The sequence below is a fragment of the Propithecus coquereli genome, unplaced genomic scaffold, assembly GCF_000956105.1.
Source record: "Propithecus coquereli isolate 6110/MARCELLA unplaced genomic scaffold, Pcoq_1.0 Scaffold150, whole genome shotgun sequence".
NCBI classification, from domain to species: Eukaryota; Metazoa; Chordata; class Mammalia; order Primates; family Indriidae; genus Propithecus; species Propithecus coquereli.
In genome coordinates, this window is record NW_012139414.1 from 301,315 (window position 1) to 326,920 (window position 25,606).

The 25,606-nt window shown below is 46.1% G+C and overlaps 1 protein-coding gene across 1 annotated transcript in view; it reads left to right on the plus strand.

The window, feature by feature from the left end:
- The first annotated feature begins 13,219 nt into the window (after positions 1-13,219).
- The window catches only part of YWHAG (tyrosine 3-monooxygenase/tryptophan 5-monooxygenase activation protein, gamma), a 26,949-nt gene continuing 14,562 nt past the window's right edge, over positions 13,220-25,606 (plus strand). Inside the window, exon 1 of the mRNA XM_012640278.1 lies at positions 13,220-13,546. Coding sequence (XP_012495732.1) covers positions 13,460-13,546 — 87 coding nt within the window. The 5' untranslated portion in view covers positions 13,220-13,459. The remainder of the gene's footprint in view (positions 13,547-25,606) is intronic.

Genomic DNA, 25,606 nt, shown 5'->3' on the forward strand with positions numbered 1-25,606 from the left:
TTGCTGAGCCATCCACGAAGGTGCTCTCCTGGGTGGTGCCTCTCTACGTCTAGTCCTGAAGCCCTGTCTTCCACACGGTCCTGCCCCTCCTCACCCATCCCTCCAGCCTCTGCTCCTGATGTTTCCTGGTGGGTTTGAGCTTTTCTTACTCTAAAAGACTCCTGCAGGCTTTCTTCCGTTCCAGCCCGCTCAGCTGCTCAACCTGTATTTGAGGCCCTTCCTTGTGCCAGTCCCAGGGCAAGCCAGGGCCCTGCTCTAGAGTTTACAGTCCAGCCCTGAGACAGATGGATGGTTACATCAAAGCCTGATGAAAGTTGCAGTGGAGAAGAGGGTGCTAAACCAGGGGCAAGTGGGAGGGGCCCCTAATTTAGCCTAGTGGGCTGCTTTTGGAAGAAAGTAAACTTTTAATGAAGCAAAAGGGAGCCTGGGCTTATTGGAGGAATGGAACAAGAATCACATGGCTAGAAGAGAGGTTCAAGGGAAATCGTGGATTGAGATGGGAGGAGAGCCTTGCAGGCTCTTTAGAGATTATGGACATTATAATTCCTGGGCACACTAGGAAACTGACTAGACAGTTTTAAACAGAGGAGAGAATTAATATTTGAATTTTAAAAAGATCAGGCGTCCTGTGGAGAAGAGATAGTAGGGCAATAAACTAGGAGCAGGGAACCAGTTTGGAGGCTGATGCAATAATGCAAGGGAGAGATGCTGATGGTTTGGACTGTGGTGGTTGTGGTAGAGACAGAAGAAGAGGAGGAATTGTTGAATCATCGACCTGTCCATAGAGACCTCCAATGCTCAGGCTCCCTCCCTGAGGCCCTGTTTGTTTATTTGGTCATTTATTCTCTCATTCATTCAACAAATATTTGAGCACCGCTCTGGGCCAAAAATTATGCTCAGTCTTCCAGGGAGAGGGGCTGCTGCCTGACCCAGTGAGGGGGTGGGAGGGAAAGGGTGATGTCTGCAGAGAGCTTGTTGCAAACTTCACTCTGGCCCAACGGTGTAATATTTGGACATTGTCGTGGGGGTTCCTCTTCTTACCAGGGCCTCGCCTCATCTCATTGCTGCCAGAAAGGCATTATTATTCCTACTTGGCTGATGGAGAAGCTGATGCTCTGAGAAGGGACTGCCACCCAAGGTCACTCACCCTGAGCTAGAGGCACACTTGGAACCTGGGTATCTGGGGTCTCACTGGCTTCTCTTCCCTCTGCAGTCTGGCTGCCCACGTTTGGGTTGTTTCTGGCTCAGAGAGTCCCTGCATCACTATTAGGCAGGCGAGGAGAAGCTGCAGACAGAGGGATGCCTGCTCCCTGCCTCTCTGAGTCCAGCTCCGGTCTCAAGATTGCTATATTATTAGTAACAGCCCACGTTTGTGCAGAGCTTAACAGCCTGCAGCTTGCCAAGAGACTTTGCATGCAGCATCTCATTTGATCCACCTGGCCACACTGGGAAATGAAGATTACTGTCCCTACTTTACAAGTGAGGAAACTGAGGCTTAAAATTATAATGCATCTATTGAACTACGTTGAGGTTCAAAGACACATAATATATAGCCTTGGAACTCTCATCACCTGCTGCTGCGCTGGGTTCTGTAGAATGCCAAGATGAACAGGATATGGGCTCTGTCCCCAAAGAGGAGACAGTCTATAGGGATACAATGCATATACATGCCTAGCTCTTGTATAAGACCCTAGTGTTGGGGGCTTTAGAGGAGGAATGTTGTGGACCTGGGAGGCAGAAGAAAGACATGCCTAGTAGAAGTTCCGGGAAGCCTTCTTTCTGGAAGAGAGAGCATTTAGCTGGGGTTGAAGGCCATGGATATGGTGGGTGGGGATGGGGAGATGGGCTCCCTCCATGTCCCCTCCTGGGGTTTACTCTCTCATCACTTGTCATTATTTGTCTAGCAGACTTTATGCATCTCATAGACAGTCAACACTTGAATGAATGAATGGGCGAATGAATGGTGCAGAGGCAGGATGAAGACAGGTTACAGGTGACCTTGGTGATCAGGAGGGTCTCTTCCAGCCCACTTGTCGGGGGCCACCATCTGGGGCAGATCCCTTGGATGGGTAAGAACAGCAGTGAAACATGTTCTTTCTTTCTTATCACAGAGGGGCTTGGCACCCAGCATAACGACTCAGTCCTGGGCTTTGGGAGCAAAGGAGTGGTGGACAGGAGCCCTTAATTGGTGGCATCTTTATAAGTTGTACAGCTCTGGGAGCTGGGATCACAACCTACTCTCACTACTCACCACCCTCGGCTCAAACTGCTTGGCTGGATTTTTGAAACTCTCCCCAAAGGAGTTGAGTACAGGAGGCATTTGTTAACTCCAAGTTCTTGTTGGACCTGAAGGACACCCTTGTGCCCCAGTCTCACCTAGGTCCATGTGTCTGTGGGGTAGTTGAGGACATGTCAGGATCACTGAGGATTGTGTTGGTTGTTCCTATTTTACAGATAAGAATGAAGACTGCAAGAGGCTCAGTGGCTGCCAAACCTCACAGCTAGTGGGAGGCAGAACTGAAGTCTGTGCCTCCAAAGCAGCACCTTCTATGACCTCATTCTGCCCTTGAGGAAACCCTCAGGTGCATGCCTCAGTCTGTCTGTGGGGAAACAGGGTCACTGGGCTTTCTGCAGCAGGTTGTGCAGATGGAAGAGACGGCCCAGCTGCCTGGCCCCATGGCCTCTGCCTGCCCGGAGCAGCCATCCATCTTGCACTGGTTGGGCCCAGCCCAGCAGCTTCCGGGATGAGTCTTGGGCACCTGGCCAGGCTGCTCAGCACTTTCTCTCCCCATCTCTGTCTCAAGCGTCTGTCTCCCTGTCTGTGCCTCTGTTGGGTCCTTGTCTCTCTCTCTCAGTCTCTCTCTGGGGCTATGTCTCTACCACCGTGTGTCTGTTTCTCTGTCATTACCCTTTTCTCATCTCTGTTTTTTGTTTTTTGTCTGCCTTGGGATTTCCACCCTGATCTTTCCCCTGTCCCAGGAGTAACCTCAGGACATCCAAACCTCTGGGAATCACAGTTGCCCCTGCTCTGCCTCTCCTCAGTCGCCTGCATGAGTGAATGGATAAGAAAAAATGACAAGGGAGGGGAATACCATAGTTGTGCTCGAATTTATTCAAGCCCTTGGCTTCCTCTTCCCTCACTATGAAGCCCAAGAGTCCCAAATTGTCCCCGTCTTACGGAAGTGGAAGTGCCACCCAGCGATCAGAGTTACTGAGCAAGATGTAAGGGTGGCAGGGCCCCTGTCCCAGGCAGAACTGAAAGGTGTGAAAGCCCAGGCCGCTGGCTGTCCTCCTGCCAAGCTGCTCCTCCCAGACACCTTGGGCAACCCCCTTGCTCAGGCTCAGGTCTGGGAGCTGTCCCCTTGCCCAAACAGCCTGGTCCTAAGGCCTTTGACCCCTGACTGCAGCTTTCCTCCTTCCCCAGGCCCTTCCTCGTCCTGGGGGAGTCCAGCATGCACAGACACGGCGTCCCCCACCAGAGTACTGCAGGGTGAACCTCCTCAAACCTGGGGCTCAGCTCCAGTCTACATCAGCACCCCTGCCCCAGGGGTGTCTATGGGTCTTGGGGGACCTCCGAGAACCACGACACTCCACTCTCCTGATCCTCAGGCACCCCGCTCTACTGTGCCCTCTCCCTGCGTCTCCAAGGCCTCTAGCCCCTCACCGCCTCCTTCCTTCCTTCCCTCCCCAACCTGGCCTGGTCCTCAGCCAATCTGGGCATTCACTCCTTTGACATCCTGGGCTCCCTGTCCCCTGCTCCCTGGGCCATAGCTAACCACTGCCTGCTCTGGGTGGTCTGACTTTGACCTTCTTAGCTCCCGGCCCATGCTGCTGAGAGCCACTGGAGAAAACCGTGGGGCTGGGCAGATGGGGGCCCCTCGGCACGTGGCCTCCAGGCCCAGCTGGTCCTTGACAGACCAGTCCTTCGCCAGCTCGCTTCCCCACCCTCTCCAGAGGCTCCTGCAAGGCTCCAGCCTGTGCTCCAGCCTGTTCCCCTCCTCCTGCCATGACTCAGCAGATGACTTCAGCTTCTGCTTCTCAGAGAAACAGGGTCCCAGGAAGCTCCCAGCTCTCTGCTCAGAAGTCCATCCACTCGCCTCCCACCTCAGTGGACCCTCCTCCAGTGCCCCTGGCCTCCCTCGCCACAAGCGCCCACCCGTGCCCTCCACCCCACTCCTCACTCTCCGGCCTCCCTCTTCCCAGGCTCCTGCATTTATTTAAACCACCCCTGGCCTCTTCCAGCCTAAGGAAACCCTCCTCCTGCTCCTGCCCTGAGCCACTGCAATATCAGTTCCTCCCTCCTTCATCTGACCATTAAATGATGGTTGAAAACAGTCATCTCCAAATCTTCATTCTTCACCTCTCTGCCCCTGCCGCCCTGACCCACTATAATTGGGCCTCTCTAAAATGCACTTGCCAAGGTCAACAAAGATGCCCCAACGCGTGAAAAGTCCCTCTCTTCTGTCCTTGTGTGGCTTTCCTGGGGGCACTTGGTGCTGTGGTGGGGCCCTGTGGGCCACATCCTCCCATGATCCCTGTGACATGTGGACCCCAGGTCCTCCCAATGCCTCCCCAGGTCTCTTTCTGGGCCCATCTTTGCTGCCCCCTCCTACCAATACCCCCCCTTCTCATTTACACTCCTCTGGGGCCCAGGACTCTCCCTGCCACTGAGAACTCAAGTTCCTATTTCCAGCCCCAACCTGGGCATCCCTCCTGCATACTCTTTCACACTCTGCACTTCCCACGCTGAACCCCTTCTCTTTCCCTTAAACCCACCCTATCTCAGAGAATGGGACTGTCCCCCTCCACCCATGTCCTAGACATGTGGACATCACCCTCCTCCCACAGCCAACTCAGCCCCCACCCCTCTCACCCTGGTATTACAGGAAGCTCCCCTGCAGTCCTCTGGTCTCTTCCCCATCTAATTCACCCTCTACCCCAGCTGGGGGAGTGACCGTTCTAGAATGCAAATCTGACCCCATCTCTCCTTTGCTTAAAATCCCCCTTGACTGAAGAATCTGATGGGCAGCATCTAGCCCATCCGCAGATTCCCAACCTTGGTGCTTCTGAGAAGCTTTTTATTTGTCCTCCCCTCCCCCACCTCCAGAACCCAGGAAAACCCCATGATGTCATTGATAGCTAGGAAATCCCCAAAATGTCACTGAGCCCTTTCTTTCTTTTCTTTTCTTTTTCTCTTTTTGAGACAGAGTCTCACTCTGTTGTCTGGCCTAGAATACCATGGTGTCAGCCTAGCTCACAGCAACCTCTAACTCCTGGGCTCAAGCAATCCTCCTGCCTCAGCCTCTGGAGTAACTGGGACTACAGGCACATGCCACCATACCCAGCTAATTTTTTCTATTTTTAGTAGAGAAGGGGTCTCACTCTTGCTCAGGCTGGTTTTGAACTCCAGACCTCAAGGGATCCTCCTCCCTTGGCCTCCCAGAGTGCTGTGATTACAGGCGTGAGCCACTGGGCCCGGCCTCTTTCTTTTTTTTCTTTTTCTCTTTCTTTCTTTCTCTCTCTCTTTCTTTCTTCTTTTTTCTTTGTATGAGATGGGGTCTTGCTATGTTGCCCAGGCTGGTCTTGAACTCCTGGTCTCCAGTGATCTTCCCACCTCAGCCTCCTGAGTAGCTGGAATCATAGGCATGAGCCACTGCACCCAACTCATTCAACATTTCTGATCTGCACAGGATAACTAGAGTTCAGGTAATTTCACCAAAGCCCAGAAAATGTGAAAGTTTTAGTATTAACCCAAGCATTTTGTTTTGAGCTGATGGATCATTGGTCCCTCATTTTGCAAAGGAGGGACAGAGATCCAGAGAAGAGAAGGAATTTGTTTAAGGGTATTTAGCAAGTTATCAGTGGAACCAGATCTCCAGTATTCTGTCTGCTGTCTCCCAGGCTCCTGAATCCAGCATGGATGGCTGCTGCTTTGGGCAGTTCACCTGGAAACTGCTCTCCCTCCAACTTCTCTAGTAGGGCCTTGGCTCTGACTCACTCCCTGTCCCCAGAGACCACACTCCTTCTCACTCCCAGGAGTGACCAGGTCACTCACTTCCTCCCTCTGTCCCCTCCCACCTCTACCTGTCTTTCTCTGCGTAGATGGGGTTTCCTTTCCCTGCCATAGATGGGGTTATATACAAACCCCATTGTGTGGAGGGAGTCAGGCTTGCCTTCACTGGTTCTGAAAGAGGCCAAGAAAGAAGAAGAAATTCCCTCCACTGAGATGGTGCTTCTGGAAGGTGGGATGAGGAAAGGAGACTCTCGAACCTGGTTTATGACTTGGCCCCTCCACTTTGCCTTGCAGTACCTTGGATTCCTCATATGTAGTGTGGTTCCCTACTGTCCACTGAGACATGGGGGAAAACACATTTGCTGTCCTGTTTCTTCTCACTTACTGGCCTTTCCTTACCATCTGAGTGTTAGAGACTGAGGTGAGGACTTGGGAGGAAGAAGACAGAGCACTGATGATAGATCCCAAGGTGACCTTTTATGTAGCCCACCCTGTAGGTGGTGGCCCTGGGACTGGAGGTCAAACCTTCACTTGTCATAAAGTGCTTTTAGGCCTTGCATAATACTCTTGGCACACACAACTCAAAGAGGGGTGGTGTCAAGAGCTGAGAACCCCATGTCCTGGCCATGCATGTCTTTGGCCATCTTCCCATTCCCATCATGCACTGGGCATAATGGAGGAGAAAAGCACCCGGTGCAAACCTATTCCTGGGGACTGTCCAATGTGCAGACCAGAGGGCTTTACGTAGTCTGACCTCATATGCAAAAGGCTGATGGGGAGAAGAAGGGTTATGCTTTTTCTTTTAACACTAGAAGGTAGGAAAAGGAACATGGGAAAGTGAGGGCTGTCCCACGGTGGCGGGGGGACCTCAGGAAATGGTAAATCACCTGTGGCTGGGGGTGTGCTAGCAAGGGCTGACAACAAGGAGCTGGGATGCTACATCGGGGATTCCCATTACTGGACAAAAAAGAGTCTCTCTGCAGTCCCTTCTAGGTCACAAACCCCAAACTCCAGGTAGACAGAGAGGGCACCTGGCTGGCTGTGAAACCAGAAGGCAATGCAGGCTCCATAGTCCTAAGTCACCTTGAGTCACTGAAGGCTAGGGTGGAGAGGGTGCCTTTTGCCCCTGCCTGTCCCCAGGCACAGAGCAAGGAGTTGGTGCTGAGTGTCTGTGCCTATGTCCTGCCCCCGGTGCAGCCTGGACTCTCGTCTGCCTGCTGCATCAGCACCAGCGTTCCTATTACATGACCAAGTGGGATTTGCACTCCCAAAGCATTAGTGCTAGGCTGACTTGGCAGAATGGCCAACACCAGAAAATGCCAGCTCCTCCACCCACTCCAGCCTGCTCCCGGATGGCCTCATGGCCACTTCACTTCCTTTTCAGGCAACCCAGGCCGGCCTCCTTCAGAGTTGCCAGAACCTTCTGTGGTCACCTCAGCAGACCACTGGTGGTGGAGAAATCCCCCAGAGAGCTTTGAAGACACACGGATTCTCAGACTCCGCCATTGGAGATTCTGACCTACTATGTGTGGGTTGAGTCTGGGACTCTATTCTGCACTAGCTCTCCCCAAGTGTTGAGGGGGATTGTGATGCACAGACAGGCTGAGGACCACTGCTCAGCATCATCCATGAGTGACTGGTCTTCTAGCCCTGCTTATTCCCAGGTCCCTGGCCCCTGAATCCCATGCCATCACTGGACAGCTCCAGCTGATGGAGAAAAATGCTTCCTTGAACTGAGCTGAAATTGGTGGGCTCTCTGCAGCTTGGAATCCTCTAAAAACACAAAACACCTGGCTTACCCCATGTCATGAGCAGGCTGCCGCCACCCCCATCACTGTGGGTCTCTTGTGAATCGTTTGCCCTCCGTTGGAATTCCAAGTGTCAAAACACTCACTCCAGACCCTTACACCAAGTCAAAGAATACCGCCATTCATTCCACAGTCCAATTCAAAGGGCAAGGTGTAGATTTCTTTTTACAATTCAGTGGGGGACCTAAGGTCCAGACTGGTGAAGCATTTGGCCCAAGTTCACACAGCTGGGTTTCAGAAGAAGATTTTAGCCCAGACTCCTCTGCCTCTTGAGAATTTACGGCTTGTCTCTGTGTTTGAGACAGTGGCCCAGTTTTTATGGTGACACACATTCTGTTGGTGGGGTAAATTTTGAAGTTGGCTCTTTTCAGTAGAAAGCAAAACTTAAAATGCAAAGACGTATTAGACTTTTAAATCTCTCCCTCTCTCTAACCCAATCAGTTTTAGAGGACCTGAGAGTGAGGCCCTAGAGTTAGAGAAACTGGTTCTGCAAGGAATGGTCGGCCCCAGTGCCTTGGAGCGGAGAATTTCTGTGGGTTGTCAGCCCCATGTCAATAGGCTTTTTTTCAATATCTTTTGTCTGGATCTTCTTCAAGATAATTTTTTTCTGGCTGTGACCCAATTTGCTCCTTGGATTGTCTATATTTCTGCCTTTCTGGGTTTTTCCTGCATCTTGGCCATGAATATTTGTTTTGGGACAAAACCTTTCAAGTCTTCCTCAAGAGGTAAGACCATCACCAGGGTGATTCCCTTTTTTTTTTTTTTTGAGCCAGAGGCTTGCTCTGTCTCCTGGGTAGAGTGCTGTGGCATTATCATAGCTCACTGCAGACTCAGACTCCTGGGCTCAAGCCCAGATCTTCCTGCCTTAGCCTCCCCAGTAGCTGAGACTATAGGTGCTCGCCACCACTCCTGGCTAATTATTCTATTTTTTGTAGAGTCAGGGTCTCACTCTTGCTTAGGCTGGTCTCGCACTCCTGACCTCAAGCGATCTTCCGTCCTCAGCCTCCTAAAGTACTAAGATTATAGGCATGAGCCACTACACCCAGCCTGGTGATTCCTTTCTTAAAACAGAGGAGTCTCTTTAATTGAACAAAACTTCCTTGAGCACCTGCTCCATGCTAGGCTCAGAGATCAGAGGTGGCTCAGATGGAGTCTGTCTTTGAGGAATCTATTTGTATGACCCTGGGGAAGACAGGCTCATACACGTATAAATGCAACATGGTGGTCTAGGCCCTGCTCTGATGCACATAGCATGAGAGCCTGTGAGGACCAAGGAGGGAGCAGTTAGTTCATCTTACAGTGCCTGAGAGATGAGCAGGTAGGGGCCAAAGTGGGTGAGAGTAGGAGGAGTTCCCAGCAGAAGGAGCAGCTTCTAAAAAGGTCCAGGGTTAGAAGGGGGCACTGTGTGGTTGGGAAATGTGTGTTGAGTTACCATATGTGACATGCAGGTGGAGAGGTAGGCTGGGGCCCTCAGCAGAGGCCTTGAATTCCAGGCTAGAGTAGGGACTTTCGCCCCATGTGCAACAGAGGTGGCACACGTGGTACAGCCCAAGCAAGGGAAGGAGGAGATCAGAGGTACATTTAGAAAGATCTTTCAGGTCTTTCACTGAGGCAGATGGGAAGATGCTAAGACAGGGCAGTTAATTGAAAGGCTGTTGCTAGGGCCTGGAAGATCTTAAGAAACATCCATCCAATTCCTTTATTTTATAGATGTACAATCTGAGGTACAGAGAGGTAAAGTGACTTGCCCAAGGTCACCTGGCAAGATTAATGTCAAAGTCAGGGCTTCAACTTGTGGATCCTGCCTCTGAGCACAGGCCTCCTCCACTAGCCCAGGACCCTCCGAAGGAGAGGCAGACTACTGAGATTTCCTGTCATCCTTGCTTCTCAATCTGTAGTGTTCTCCGCCCCTACTGCAGGCCAGCCTGCTAGGGCAGTGACGGGGACGTGTTCCCAGAGGACGGGGCAGGGAGCATTGCTGGTCGGCTTTGGCAGATGCTGCTGCTGCTGCTTCTACACTAATCAGGGAGCTTTCCAGCCGCAGGAGGAAGCCAGAAGCCAGGGGATGGGGCTGTGGTGATTTATGACTGCACAGAAACAGCAGGACAACAATGTCCCTGGCTGGCCTGCTTGTCTGCCAACTCAGCCAGAGAGGATGCATTTGAAAGGTCACGTCCTCCAGCACTGGAGAAGGTGGTGGAGGGTTCCCCTGTGTCAGGTCAGTCATCAGAGGGCAAGGGCCCTCCTTTCCTGAGCAGATGCCGAGGGTAGATCCTCGTGGCCTGCACAAGAAAGGGCGCCTTTGCTACTGGGAGTCAGAAGATCTGCCTGGGTTTGAATTCAGGCTCTGTCCGTCACTGGCTGTGTGACCTTTGGCTGGTCACACAGCCTCTCTGTGTCTCAGCTTCCTTGTCTAAAAAACAGGGATGATTCTGAGCCTCTTGACCTTTGGGCCTCGACTATCTCCCAGGTCTGCAGGCACAGACTCCCTGTTTCCACAGCTAAAGAATGCCAGTACCTTCCATTTCAGAAGAAGAATATGCCGAATCTAGAACTATGACTCATCACAGCTGGGTGGGGCAGCTAGTGCTCATTTGGTTTAATTTCTCATTTTCAAGGTGGGGAAATTGAGACCCAGAGAGGGGACAGGTCTTGCACACACAGCTGGGAGCCAGGCAGAAGCCAGAATGCTGGTTCTCCACCTCCCTGTTCCAGGTTTCTTTCAGCACTGTCAGGCAGTGGAGGAGGAAGCCAGGCTCTGAAGCCACTTGCTCTGTGTAATGTCGTCACGCCTCTGAAGCAGCCTTCTATACAGCCAGGGCCGCTGGGTAGCTACAGCTTTAAGCCTAGAGCCTTAAACAGTCCAAAGGGAAAGGAAGGCACGGCCAGCTCTCCCCTGCACCACTGGAGGGAAGTCTCGAAGTGGAGATTGCAGATGTCATTCCTGTTTGGCTGTCTGGAACATCCTTTTCTTTGCATCTGCTTTACTTTTTCCAAACAGATTTGGCCTGAGCTGTTTTGTTTTCTTTCTTTCCCTTCTTTTTTTTATTGCATTAGACTGGTCGGAGGGAAGGAACTGAGGTGGAGAGGTCAGAGAGAGTTCCTGAGATTTAGCATCTGGCCCTGGATCATTGACATGTTTAATCCACATGTGGACAACCAGGGGTTGGCTGTAAGGGCTCATTCCCACGGACTTATGCTCAGGCCAGAGTGGTTCAGGCCTACCCTGCAGGGAGGAAGAGAAAGGAAGAGGAATGACTTGGCGAACACTCATGCAAGAGACAGAAGGAAGTGGGAGGGTTTATTCACCAGCAGGATTGCATTTTGCTGGGTGGTGTGGTAAGAGAAGAGGGGCCAGGCCAGATCCTATGTTGGAGGAGGGGGAGAAAACTATTTCTAGATTCTCTCCCCACTCAGTCCATCTCCTACACTTCTGCCAGAGCAGTCTCCCCAAAGTACATTCCTTCCTTCCTTCCCTCCTTCATTCATTTCTTCATTTCATTTGTTCTAGGTACTTACCATGTGCCAGGTATGGTGGTGATGGTGATGATGAAGATGATGAAACACAAATCTGATCATTTTCTGCCATTGGTGAAATCTCTCACAAGCTTGCTATTTATTTCAAAATAATAGCTTCACTCCTTAGCCTGCCATTCAATGCCCCTGATGTTCTGACTCTTGAGTCTGTTCCTGCCCCCATTACCCATCACTTGAAACAAGAGACAAATCAGATTCTCTGCCTATCAACAGACATATCAGGGAAGCTAAGCACAGTGACACACACCTGTAGTTCCACCTACTTGGGAGGCTGAGGCAGGAGGATCACTTGAGCCCAGGAGTTTGAGGCTAGCCTGGGCAATACAGCAAGACCCCATTTCTAAAAAATAAGTAAAGAATAGGTAAGTAGGGGAGGAACTTGCCTTTGAGTCTTGCTGCCTGTGCCTTCTGCCTGCTTTCAGATCCTACAATCCTTTAAGGATTAGGTTGGAAATGTTACCAACTTCCCTGGAGAAGCTTTTCAGAACCTCTTCCTATCCATCCTGAAAGAATTTCTTTGAACAAAATATGTACAGCACTTAAAACATTCTGAATTCCTTGAGCACAGGGTTGCTCTAGCATCTAGCATACAGCCTGGAATATTCCCTTACAGAAACTCTTTCATTTTAAGTTCTCATACACACTTCATAATCTCCTCTTTTATTTTTCACTTATCATTTTCTAACATACTCTACATGTTTATCTTGCCTATTTTCTTGGGCAGGGCTTTTTGTCTGTTTTGCTCACTGCTGTACTTCATTGCTTAGAGGAGTGCTTGAAACATAGCAAGTGCTCAATGGATAATTGTTGAATAAATGAGATAAATAAAATATGCAGTCAAAAATGGGATGTGTGAGCTACGTGGAATGTCTAACAAGGAAGCCTATGAGCAAGAATATGCAAGACTATGACCTCAGTATGTGTGACTCAGGAGGGGAGGCAAGGGTTGGATAACCAACAAACCCTAGGCACAACTAGTGTTAGGCATGGGGTAGGCTTTTGGTAACTGAACTGAATCTTTAGCACCCCACCCTGGAGAGAAAGAAGGGGCTCTCCAGGGTCAGCCTGCATGCAGACAGCTGCATCCTTTCTGGAAATTAACCAGTATGGCCAGCCGATATTTGTCCGTCCATGTTTTCACCTAGTCAGGCCCAAGAACCTCAAGGTGGGGTGGGGACCTAGACCCTTGTGGGTGGAGGGGCTGTCAGTCCCCAAGGTTTGGCCCCTTAATTCGGCCATTCCGCGGGCGGGCCCCACCCTGACAGTTTGGTTCAACAGTGGACGTGCCACCTCTCCTTCCCCTACCCCGTCCCCCACCATGACCTGTTACTTTAGCTCGGAAACAGGGTCTAGGACTGAGGCCCCTGCCCCCTCCTCTCGTAATTTCCCGGAGAATATGGGGCGGGGCCGTGAATCAGCACTCGCTCAGATTGATGCAGCCCTCATCCCCGCCAGGGGTCCCCAGCGGCCGCCGGATTAGAATCCCCCGACCAATCCTTCCTGCGCCTGCGCGCTACGTCCGCTGGGAGTTGTAGTCCTGACCGCCCCTTTGTCCTTGGTCTCCTCAACGTGTCAGCCCACGGCAGGACGAACTACAACTCCCAGGGGCTCACGCGCCGGAGGCCTAGCAGGGCAGGGACGTGAGGGGGAAGGGCAGAGGGGTGTCTGGAGAAGCTGGGACGAAGGGCCGGGGGTGAAGTGAAGAAAGGGGAGTGTTGGGGGGCGCGGGGGAAAGCGTGGGGAACTCTCAGAAGCCGACGGCGGTGAGCCACGTAGAGAAGCACAGGTTCCAGCCGCGGCAGGTCCCGGGCGGGGCCTGGGCGGGGCGCGCGGGAGAGTGGGCGGGGCCGGATTGCGTCACGCGGCGTGGGCGGGGCTGCAGGGGGTTGTCCGCCCGCGGGACGCACAGCAGCCGCAGCCGCCTTGCGCCCGGTCCCGCGGTCGCAGCTCCAGCCGCTTTCTCTGCGCCGCCGCTGTCGCTTCAGTCGCTCGCTTCGTGGGTCGGTCCCTCCGGCACACGGGCTCCAGCCGCACCGCAGCCGCCCTCCAAGCCCTTCAGGCCGCCCCAGTCTCCTCCTCCGGCCCGACGCAGCCCGCGAAGATGGTGGATCGCGAGCAACTGGTGCAGAAAGCCCGGCTGGCCGAGCAGGCGGAGCGCTACGACGACATGGCCGCGGCCATGAAGAACGTGAGTATCTCCTCCCCTCCCCCCGCCTGGCCCCAGCTCCTCCAGAGACACGGACATTGGCATGGAAGGCCCAGGGGCCAGTCGCCTGTCGCTACTGCAGGGTGGCCGCCCCATTACTCTCGTTGAGGGGCTGGGGAGGGTCCTGATAGCGATATGGACCCAGGTTGTGACGCGGGGCTCTCTCTTGCGTCCGCGAGGCCCTCCGCGGGCTCGGGCTGGGGCAGGATCTTGCTGGGCTGGCCTCTGGAGCGGGGTCTCTGGCCCCCGCTTCTGCGGGTACGCAGGGGCCTTGAGCGGGGGCTGTGCGCATCCTTTGTGCCCCACTTCCCCTCCTCCCAGCCTAGGCGTGGGGGCGGGGGACCGCATGGATGCGGTTCCTCTTTCTCTCCCTGGTGTCTGGGCGGCGCCTTTCCCATTCACTCAGCAGGTCTCCCGGTTTTCCACACCTCCCCCCACCCCCAAATCTTCTTCACTGTGTCTCCTGACAGATCCTTTAGAACCTCCGTAGGAAAAAATGCAGGCTCTCCTGAAAACCTGGGCTTAATGGTGCAAAATCGAAACCACCTTGTTCACGTTTTTCTTAACAAAAGGCTCCTCTTCTCCATTCTCCAAAGCAAGTCCTCTGGCTTTTAGGAAGGGGGAACGTTTGTCTCGATAGCGTTTTCATTGATCGTTCTCAACATGTCATCTCCATTTTTTCTGATGCTTTTGTATTGAAAAGGGTAGGTATTGCCTTTAAAATAAAGGTTGTGAATTTAGCTGACTGGTTCAATTTGTGACATAAGCTGTTTCTTTTTTGAATACAGGCACGCGTCTGTTGAAATTCCTATAAGTTGAAAAAAATATTCTGTCTGATCTGATATTGCAAACAAAGCGGTGGTGGGAGGCAGTCTCAAGTCATTCCAGAAGATTCTGCATTTGTCATATTGCAGAGAGCCTAGACTGGGTGGAGGCTGGGAGGAGTTATTTTAAAGGAGAAAAAGTCTTTTTTAAAAATTTGTTTTAGCTATATCTGAGGTTTTTTAAAAAAGGTGGTGCATCCTCATGCTGATGAAAAGAGACTACTGATCTCCAGTTGTCGCATTTTGTCTGGGATGCAGATTCCTGCTTGTGTTACACCATTTTGTCACTAACTACATTTATCTAATGGGTTGTCAACCAGTTTTAATATTAGAGGGGGGAAATATTGAACATTTGTTAAAGGTGGAAAAATTAATGATTTATGTCTCCCACGATCTTAATATTTGACTTCCTGCCTTATGTAACAAAGGTTTTAGAATGCATCTCCGGTGTGAAGTGGATGAAGGAGTGTACCTTGCATGTTAAATCTTTTAAATGAAGTATAACAAGTATTACAGATCAATTCTTGAATAACTTGGCTAGTTCTCAAAAGATGATAGTACCTTTTATATTCAAACCACCTACATTAACAAAAAAAGGTTTTTATTTTACTAAGGGAAATGGTTCTGAAATTGGGAATACGGCTGTATTAATATGTGGCCACAGTTGCTGTCTTACATTTTAATGCTCAGATGATGTAAGTTGCACATTTAATAGGTATCAATATTGGAAATATCTTTAGTTTGTGTTATTTAGATTCTTCTAATTTTTCCGTGTTTCTAGTTCCACAGGAAGGCGAGTGACCTCGCACCTATATCCATAGCAACCCAATGATGTCACACACAATGACACAGAGGCTGCAATGCACCTAAGGGCTGGTAGGGAGTATGCAAATGGCATTTGTCCAAGGTAATGCAGAAATTAGCTGATAAGCCAGGTGGAGTTGAGCACTTCATCTTCTACCAGATAAGAGTTGGTCAAAAAAATAGCAATTTCATTTACCCTTAGACGTGCGTATCAGTGACCTCTAGATAGGCCATATTCACCTTCCTGTTTCTAGTTTTGTCACAAAAGTTTATAAGATGCTTTAATATTGTTAAACCTTCATCTCACTTATTTAAGATATTGGACAATGATGGAATAAAAATAGAAATTTTAAACATTTTAGATCAGGATTTGGGAAGGTTGTCTTTTACTATATGCTTCTTGATAGAATATGAGAAAACAATAGTTTGTAATATAAACCCTTTTTAAACTTGTTTATTGTGACTTTGAAGAAATAGGCTTTCCTCTGATCCTCATTTTCCTCATCTATAAAATGGGACAGTAACTACTTGAAAAAGTTGTGGGGATTAAATAAAGAATGTAGTCGGTTCTCCAAAATGGCAACTACTTAAACTGTTTCTTTCCTTGTTTATGAAAGTCATCATGGAGATTTTGGAAGGTACAAAGAAAAAACTCAGTCTTACTGCTCAAGTGAGCTCTTGCTTAAGGCTGAAATCATCCTGATGATAAGAGAGATTAAAATTTATTTGCATTTAAGGAAATTATCCTAGTAATGGCACTGTTGGGATCCATGCAAAAGGATAGTTGTATGTCGGTGACCAGGATAGAAATACTGTAATTAGTGCAGTATTTTGAAAAGGGGGAAAGAAAAGTTAGGTCTTTTAAGACAGATGTTTAGTCTTGCATTTAAGGAGAGAGTGAACACCTAGATGATTCCTACTTGTTAGACAATACTGGCTTGTCCTTTGGCTTTTTAATAGCCTCTTGAGAAGTTAATATACTAAGTAGGCTACTGGTACTTGCCTCAGGGGGGAGAAAAAGGTTCTGGGCTACTAAATTTGTTGAAATTACTGGGTTAAGCAATTTAACTCAGTGGGGGGCGGGCATGGGTGGCAAAAGGCTTTCGTAATTTTATATATGTGTATATATATATATATGTGAATCTCCCTGCTAAAATCAATAGACTTTGAAATTCTTACTATCTTAAATATTCCATTTTTCCTGCTAGCTCTTCCAGGAGGCTAGATCAATAGCCATTATCGCTAATGGAGTAATGACACCTCTGCAGGCCCTTCAGAGGTGGAGTTCTGCCAACCATTATTCTAAGTCATGTGGTTTGAATTGTTCTCTTCTTTGGGGTAGAAAGAATACAGCTAACAGTTTGCTTTGTATGTGTTATCCTTCAAAATAACTGAAATGAATATTAAGTGCTTTTTCTAATTTAGAAAATCTCATGTGTCTTTGAATTCTGTTGAGATAAAAGATGTGCTAAACGTGCATCCTTATTAAGAGTCCTCTGGATTAATGGCACACCCAGGGTGGAATTTCATCTCTAGTACTCGGGGAAGCCTTATTTATTAGGCCAATTTCTAAATTATTGTAAATGATTTTGTTTTTATTGAGGTAGAAGTCACATAACATAACCTTAACAGAGTCACATAACATAAAATTTCAAGTGTACACTCGAGTAGCATTTAGTACATTCACAATGTTGTGCAGCCATCGCCTCTATCTAGTTCAAAAAATGAGAAAATGGTATTTTAAAAAAGTGGCACTGGTCTGGACTATGGCTGGCTGGATTTAAAAACATGATTACCGATTCAGGAATGTGTCAATAATGAAGTGCCCACAACAGCTCGCAGCCAGTGATAATTGTTTATCCCTTTGTCTGTGTTTTCTAACATCTCAACCTTTTCAGCATAAACTGAAAAAAGGGACTTAGCTTTAGTTAACTTTGTTTTGTATTTCCATTTAAAAAGTTATAGAACTTAAAAGCCATGTAATGTTTACCCAAGTAAATAAGAATAATTGATCTGACATCTGAGCAAACCATTAACTATTTGCAGATGATGGAAATTTTGCTGGTGTTCTCATGACTCATTTTCAGCCCCAAGGCTGACTTTATTCTAAATGATTTGCCTCCTGTGTGGTGGTAGTGCTCTCATGAACCCTATGCAGTCCTGAGATTGGTGAGCTATTCCAGCATGGTAGTCTAAACTAATGGGACACCAGTGTGTAAGATACTAAATCCATTGTTGTCAGGAACTGAATAAAAAGTGAATGAGAGTTACCTTCCTCCCTTCTCACCCCCAATATCACCAGCCCTAACCTTTTATCTGGCAAGGATTATTTCTGTTTTCCTACCACATTCCATGGAACATGGAAGAGAAGAAGCAAGGACCACTTTATATGTTTAATGGTCAAAGGGAAAAATCACTTTTCATTTAATAAACCGCTATCTTCTCTTTTGCCTTTTTAAAGCTCTGTTTCGTAGCACTTTACCAGGTATTCCAGCCTATGTGATTAACCACCAACCCGTATTATCTTACTTTAAATTGGCATTTGTAGAAATCTCGGAAATTTTGTTATTTTACTAAACTAATTGATATGTTTGAGTGGTAGAAAACTAGTGACATGAAAAGTGATAAAAGTTGCCCAAAAAAAGCATTAATTTGAAGATAAATAATTAAATAATTGGTTTGATAACCATGATTTTGTAGAAGCAATAAATATTGTAAATCTTAGAGACCATTTGCATGAGTCTTTTTTCTTTTCAAGAACTGGCGAAGTCTAAGCCAAATTGCCATCAGCATTTCATTTGTAAGGGTGTGTCCTATAGAAAGAGATACACTAAGTTTGGTTGTGAGTAGGTAAGTAGAAAAGAAAGTATTCTTACAAATGTAGGTTTTTAACATGACATTAAAAATAAAATCCCAAATAACGTAATTGGTCCCCCTCATCTTTGGCTCTATCAAAAGCCAGTCTTGGTGAGTGAGACCCAGGTACCCAGCTTTCCCTTCTGAATAGGTGTGTCCAGACTGGGAAAATGACAGTGACAGCAACTGAACATGTAATGACAGTAGCCGAAGAGGAGTCACGTACCACCCCCAACAGGCAGAGTGTGCAGAGCAGCTGCAGTGGGCAGAGTAGTGAGGAATGGCAGAGGGAGCAAGGGGAAGGCTTCAAAAAGGCGGGTTTCTTTTGAAGCCATAGAGGTCATTTAAATTGCTTTAGCTTACTAAAAGGAATTATTAATACGACATTACGCTACCATTTTAAAAAACCTAGACCTAGGAAACCAAGTTGCCTATGGTGTATAGGACTTTACAGATGTAGAACTAAGCTTGAAGTTTTTTTGACTGAATCTGTTCTATGCAGTACTCTCCTTTTGTAGCAATCTAGCATGAAATAGTGAGCACGTCTTTGCACGGAGGTCCAGCATGGATAGTAGCCATGCAAGTCATAACCCCGTACTCCCTGCCGGCGTGCATTTATGTGAGGGCCTACCTGGCATGGTCAGGCTATAGTGGGTGGATGCTATTCTCGAATCATACCCCACTCTTCACGTAGGACCTACATCTGGTCTAACTACATTGTGGGATAGAAGTAGACACCAGTTTCTTTTCTGCTAGGTTCAAAAAAAATGACCCTATCTAGAAGGGCAAAGATAACAGGAGAGGAAGATATGAATAATGGAAAAGGGCATTCTGAGGCAAGGAAAGCTAATGGGGACAAGTGAGTAGGAAAGGAAGATTCTAGAATATCTTGGATTTTGGAGTGCTTATGCTTGTCTAAGGGAGTCTAGTTTTGGGAAGGCTGTCATCAACGGGATTACTGAAGACAAAAATGTCAGTGCCTTTAGGATGCTAGAAATTTGCGGGGAGGAGGATGACAAGAATCACCATAAGTGATTAACATGCAGGAATATTTCCATAATGTCTTGTCTACAGTTTTTAGCTTGCTTTTTTACCTTGCCATTTTTACTTGACATTATTTCAATGGTATTTTCTTCTGTTATTAGTATTTTCAGTGACTGAATAATCCTGTGGATGTGTCATAATTTAATTTTTTTATTTAGCATTTAGGCTATTTTCCAAATTTACATTTGTAAATATTGATATCAATGCAGAGGGTTATTTGTGATGATTTTTCGAATTTTTGTTGGTTGGAAAGTGATAGACATTCAATAAGCTCCTCTACTATGATGTGGTTGTCCCCCTATAAACCAATTGTTAAGTCGAGGAGCATCTGGAATCTTTGTAGCTAAAGCTTTAAACACGATTTATGCATTTAAGACACATTCAAAAGTGGAATTGCTAAAAAAATAGATAAGAATAATTTTTAAGGCTCTCACTTGTACTGAGTATTATCTCTTAAAAGTTTTGAAAAGGGTGGGGCGTGGTGGCTCACGCCTGTAATCTCAGCACTTTGGGAGGCCAAAGGAGGAGCTATTGAGCCCAGGAGTACGAGGCTGCAGTGAGCTGTGATCTTGCCACTTCACTCCAGTCTGGCTGACAGAATGAGACCCTGTCTCTACCAAGAAAAAAATTTTGGGGGGGTCTCACTCTATCACCGGTGCTGGAGTGCCGTGGTGTCAGCCTAGCTCACAGCAACCTCAAATTCCTGGCTCAAGCGATCCTCTTGCCTCAGCCTCCCAAGTAGCCACCATGCCCAGCTAATTTTTTCTATTTTTAGTAGAGACGGGGTCTCACTCTTGCTCAGGCTGGTCTCCAACTCCTGACCTCAATCAATCCTCCTGTCTTGGCCTCCTAGAAAAAAATTTTTTTGAAAAATTTAATCGTTTGTATAGGTATTATATACAAATAGTTTAAAATTTGAAAGGCACCCATTGCCCTTTCTACTCTAGAAAGAAAGATGACGTTGAAGCAGAGGGGAGGTTGACTGCTAGCTTACTTGGGACAAGGCCCCAACTCCTTTTTATTTCTTTCTTGTGGTTGGAATGGTTGCTTTTTCTTTTTCTTTCACTAGTGGAAACTTTCAAACATACAAAAATAAGGATGAATAATATGATAAATCCCCATATATCCAGTTTCACCGTTTTTCAGCATATTGGCCAGTTTCGTATTTATATACTTTTCTACTCTTCATGCCTCCTTTGGGATAATTTTTTTGTAAAATGACTTTTATCTACCTAAAATTATCCCTATTTGCCGCAAATGCTCAAATTACTAACAAAATCTCTTTACGTTCACATTTGGCAACCTCAAAGTGTAGTTTCTTGCATAAGCATTTATTTAATCCAGATGGCTGTTAACAATTTTTTCCCTGATTTTAAAAGGAGCACTTCCTTTAAATTAATAGCCGAGCACTGCCTCCCTCAGCCTTGACTCCCGTGGGGGGATGAAAGCTGGCTGGGTCGTGAATGGGTAGAGAGAAGATGGTGTTGCACTCGTGGGTTAAAGGAAGAGTTCTGCTAACATCACAGGACCGTTCTGGCCCCGTTTTTTGGTGCCCCCTGCCCCTTTTAACTGGCAATTCTGTTGCTTTTGATAATAATCACTAATTTGATAGAAGAGCTAACACCCAGTTGTTTCGTTGGGAGCTATGTGAAATAAACCAGTTTTGGTTTTGTTGCCTGCCAAGGATTTTTTTTTATTTTTAAATTCATTTTATTTTATTTTATTTTATTTTATTTTATTAGAGATAGAGTCTCACTCTGTCACCAGGCTGGAGTGCAGTGGCATCATCATAGCTCATTGCAATCTCAAACTCCTGGGCTCAAGTGATTCTCCTGCCTCGGCCTCCCAGAGTGCCAGGATTATAGGTGTGAGCCACTGTGCCTAGCCCCAAACATTTTTTAAAAAATAATTTTTGCCTTAATAGTATACTCTGTGACTGCGTGTCATAGAGTTTAAATGTGTGTGTCCATATATAAATAAAATAATGGTTTGTGTGTATATGTAAATAAATACACGCTGTCTAGGCCCAGACAGCCTGAATTTGAATCCGTGTTCGGAAGTGTGGAGCTGACCAATTTAATGATTTTTCATGATTTGATGATCCTGAAGAAAGAGACTAGATTTTTGGAACTAGATCCACTTACTGAGGAAGGAAAAATAATGTGGTAAACTTCAAACAGCTATAGTAACAGATTCAATTTTTAAAATACATTTTAAATATATTTTAAAATATTTTTACTGACTACCTATTTAGAACTGGCACATAGATCCTCAGAAACACTTGCTGAATGAATAGCTCTTATTTTGGTTTTACAGTTCCTTGTGTTTTGATCTGGGTTTTCTCTGTTCATCTGGCTGTGTGCGTATGAGAATTAATAAATGATGACTAAAGACTCTTTAGCAAGTGTTGGGATCTGTTGTAAAAATTTAAGTCAGTACCATAATTTACTGAGCTGTTGCAGCATAGCATTACTCCAGAATGTTGAGTTAACTAATCATTTGGGCCACAGTGGAAAACTTAGCATACTTTTCAGTGAATTTTTTAATATCTGTTCTGTAAATTTCTGCACTGACTAAAATCTTTAGAAGATTTTTATATTACTAGTAGATAAAATATTGCAATATAGTTTGACATATGCTGTCACCTTGGGAAATACTTTTATATACTTTTCCCATTTAATTTCACAACAGTTGTATAATGTGATATTATTCCCATTTTATAAGTGGATATGTTTGATTTGCCTAAGGCTCGAGCTAAGTGTTTTTTCTCCTAAATCTAAGGCTCTTTTTTAAAAAGTTTTTTTAGTTTTCGAAAAGGGGTCATAGGTAAAGTGGATGTTTTAGCTGTGGTCTCAATTGATCTATTTTTGTTAATTTTAGTATATGTTCAGTTGTTTGCAAAAGCATGGAAAATCCTTCAAGCTATGGCATATTTTATGAATTTTCCGTTTAGCTGACCTTAAGACAGTGGTGTGTAGTCTAGGTTTGGATACAGTAGGACAAATTTCCTTTAGAACTAGTCCTAAGATACATTACTCAATACAAGTGTAATCCAGTTTCTTTTAGAAAACATCATTTGATCCCATGATTGCAGCATGTTTTAAGTATCATTTAACAAAGGAGAACTTAAGATTTTTAACATGAGGAGGTAAGTACTGTAGTTTTGGTATTGCAGTCTTAACAGGTATTGCCAAGGAGGTGAAAGGATGCCACTCAGAACTGAATGGAAGGTTACACCTCACTCAAAAGAAGTAGATTTGGGAGGAAGATAATAATTTTTTTTATATCAAAAGTAATATGGTTTTGTGTGGAATTCACAAATTGGAGTATGGAACATGTTTTGAGAGGATTTAGGTGAAGGTGAATGGAAGAAAGATGCTAGTTTTTATATTTTGTATAAAATATTTTTGTAGACATTTGAGTGTTTGAATGTAGGCATTTGAGTATCTTGTAGACATTCCAGGCAGGTGGGAGAAATGAATGATACCGATCCAAAATCACATAGGGAAGATAGAGTTGTGATGCGGGTGTTATTGAACATTTGTAGGAATATTCCACCAAAAAAACGGAGGTAATTTCAGAGTGCTGTGAATCACAGGACATTGAATTCACACTGGGCATCAGGGAAGGTTTCCTAGAAAAAGTGAGGCCTGAGCAGTGTCTTTTTTTCGGGGCTCGAGGGAGGGGGAAAGGTTGGAGGAAGGAATATCCAGACAAAGGGAATAGCGTGGTTTCTTTTTTTGTTTTTTTTTTTTTTTTTTTTTTGAGACAGGGTCTTCCTCTGTTGCCCCAGGCTAGAGTGCCGTGGTGTAATCATAGCTCACTGTAACCTCACACTGCTGGCTGGGCTCAGGGGATCCTCCTGCTTTAGCCTCCCAAGTAGCAGGGACTACAGGGGGATACCACGATGCTCACCTAAGGTGCTTTTGTTTTTATTTTTTTTTATTTTTTGTAGAGATTGGGTCTCTTGCACAGGCTGGAATAGCATATTTAATTTCAGGATGTAGAAGGAGCAAGAATCTTTTGCATGATTATTTATTCACTGTAAGTTGCATTCAGGGGATGCTGCAGTGGCGTGCATTTGAGGGGGTAGCAGGGAGTGAATCTCAAGAGATTAACAGGAACCAGTTCGTGAAGGGCCTTGGGGAGTTTTGTTCGTTCGTTTTTCCTTAAGCTATGGAGAGCCATTTTAGGTTAAAGAGGACCATAATCTAATTTTTGGTCTGCACAGATCACGGGCAGCAATGTGAAAATTGAATAGGAGAACAGTGAGGCGGTCCAGGAGGGAGGCTGATTAGTTCAAGATTGCAGGGATCTTAAGGGATGAGTACATGGACAAGGACCTGGAGGGCAGGTTTCAGTGGGAGAAATGGATGGCTGGAGATGGAGTGAGAAAGGAGGGAAAATGATGGAAAAGATGAATTCAGTTGTGGTCATGCTGAGGTTGAGGAAATATTTAAGTGGAGACAAATTCACTTGGCTACAGGTTAGTGTGAAAGGCATGACAGCCTGGCACAGCGAAAGTACTCAGTGTTACCTATTATTAATTCATTAAGTAAACAAATATTTAGGACCCACTAATAACCAGGCTGGTCTGAGAGCTGGAGAATGTAATACCCCTGCCCTCATGGAACTGACATTCTAGTGGGAGTCTTCTGTCTGCCGGTGGTAGTTGAACCCTTGCATATAAGAAGGTCACCAAGGGAAAATGTAGATTTGAGGTCAGAACGTGAATCCCTGGGGAATGGTTGGCACTTAAGTAGTGGCTGGAATGAGGAAGAAAAGACAGGAAAGAATGCTTGCAAAGGAGGAGCAGTGGTCATCAGTTAGATTCTTTTGTGAATTAGGATTTAAGGTAAAGACAAAGAATGCTGGATTTGTGAAGTAGGAAGACAATTTGATGACTTTATAGTGATTACAGTGGTAGTGAGGAGTCAGTGAAAGATTGCAGAAATGGTCACAAGTTTAGAATTATTTCCAGAACCTTGATTTTGAAGGAAACAGGAAGTGATGGGATCAAACGGCATTGTTTGTTTATTTTAAACCTGAAAGTGGACTGTATGTCAAGAGGAAAGAGTAGGAGAGGAGAGAATACAGGAAAGAGAATGACCAATAGGAATACACAGGGAAGAAACACCTTTTTTGGCCCTCATAGAAGAGACAGTGTTAGGGATAGTTATTTGTAGACAGAAGGCCTTAAAATTGGCTTAACTGGTGATCACATTTCTCTGCGAGGAGGCAGGAGTGACCTAGGATTGTCAGGCAGCTTGTAGTGACTCCAGCTGTAGTTCTCTTCCTCCCTCCCTCCCCTAGATCTTGGGCATTTGAGTGTTTTAGGGATGGTGTAGCAGATGGACAAGCACAAGAAAGTTGATATTAATAGTTGAATTGATGGATCTTGATAAACCCTGGAAGGAAGGAATAAAGCCTGGTGGGAACAGGCTGAAGGAAGGATGGTGTAGGGTTCAGGAGTGAGTCCAGTAGGCAGAAGTGGGGCCTGGAAATATTGGAGGTTATAAGAGTTTGATTCTAAAAGCGAATGATTCTGAGTAAGGACAAGGGTGTGGTTCGGAGTGAGTTGTCAGAATTGACGAGTTCATTAAACTAATGTTTATAATTAATTTTTTGAGAATAGCCTTGGAACAATGGAAGTAGAACCAGAGGTCTGGACACAGGTAAACAATTCCATAGAAAGTGAACATGACATTGATTCTATGAGAAATTGTAGATGCAAAGATCTGAAAGAGGAGATTGTTACAAAGAAGTCAGTATGGGGGCAAGGGCAACATACATAACCTAAACATCTGTACCCCCATAATATGCTGAAATTAAAAAATAAAGTCAATATGGATACATTTAAGAACATTTTTGACTAATTTTGATTTAACTAATTTTGGAATAGGATTATTTGACTAGCCAAGGGAGAATTAAAACATAGTCTGTGTGGAGTTTTTCAAGACATTTGATGAGGTTTCTTTCTGCAGAGCTTTGCCATATTCCTAATTGTTTTCTTGTTTTGTTTAATTTCAGTAAATTAGGGGGTACAAGTGGTTTTTTTGTTACATGGATGAATTGTTTAGTGATGAAGTCAGGGCTTTTAGTGTACCTGTCACCCAAGTAATGTGCATCGTATCCTGTATTCCTAATATTAAAAGTGAGATCAGACTGGAGCAGTGGGTGAATGTAGGCAAATAAAATGTCCTTACTTTTGCTTACAGTCCTGTACACAATTCAGCTGTTCATTGCGTTTGGTATAGATGGCACTTAACAATAGCACTTGTGGGGGAAAATACATACAGGGCTTTGAGTGACATCCCAATAGGAATTGTGTATGATTTGATTTTCAGAAGTCATTTGATTTTGGAGCCATGAAATACACTGTTAAAACAAGTATATTAGTTAACACATTAATTTTTGTTTGTATCAAACTACCCAAAGCAAATAATTTGTTATTTCTCACAATTCTGTGGGTTGGCTGAGTAGCCGCTCTGGGCCATCTCCACTGGGACTAGAT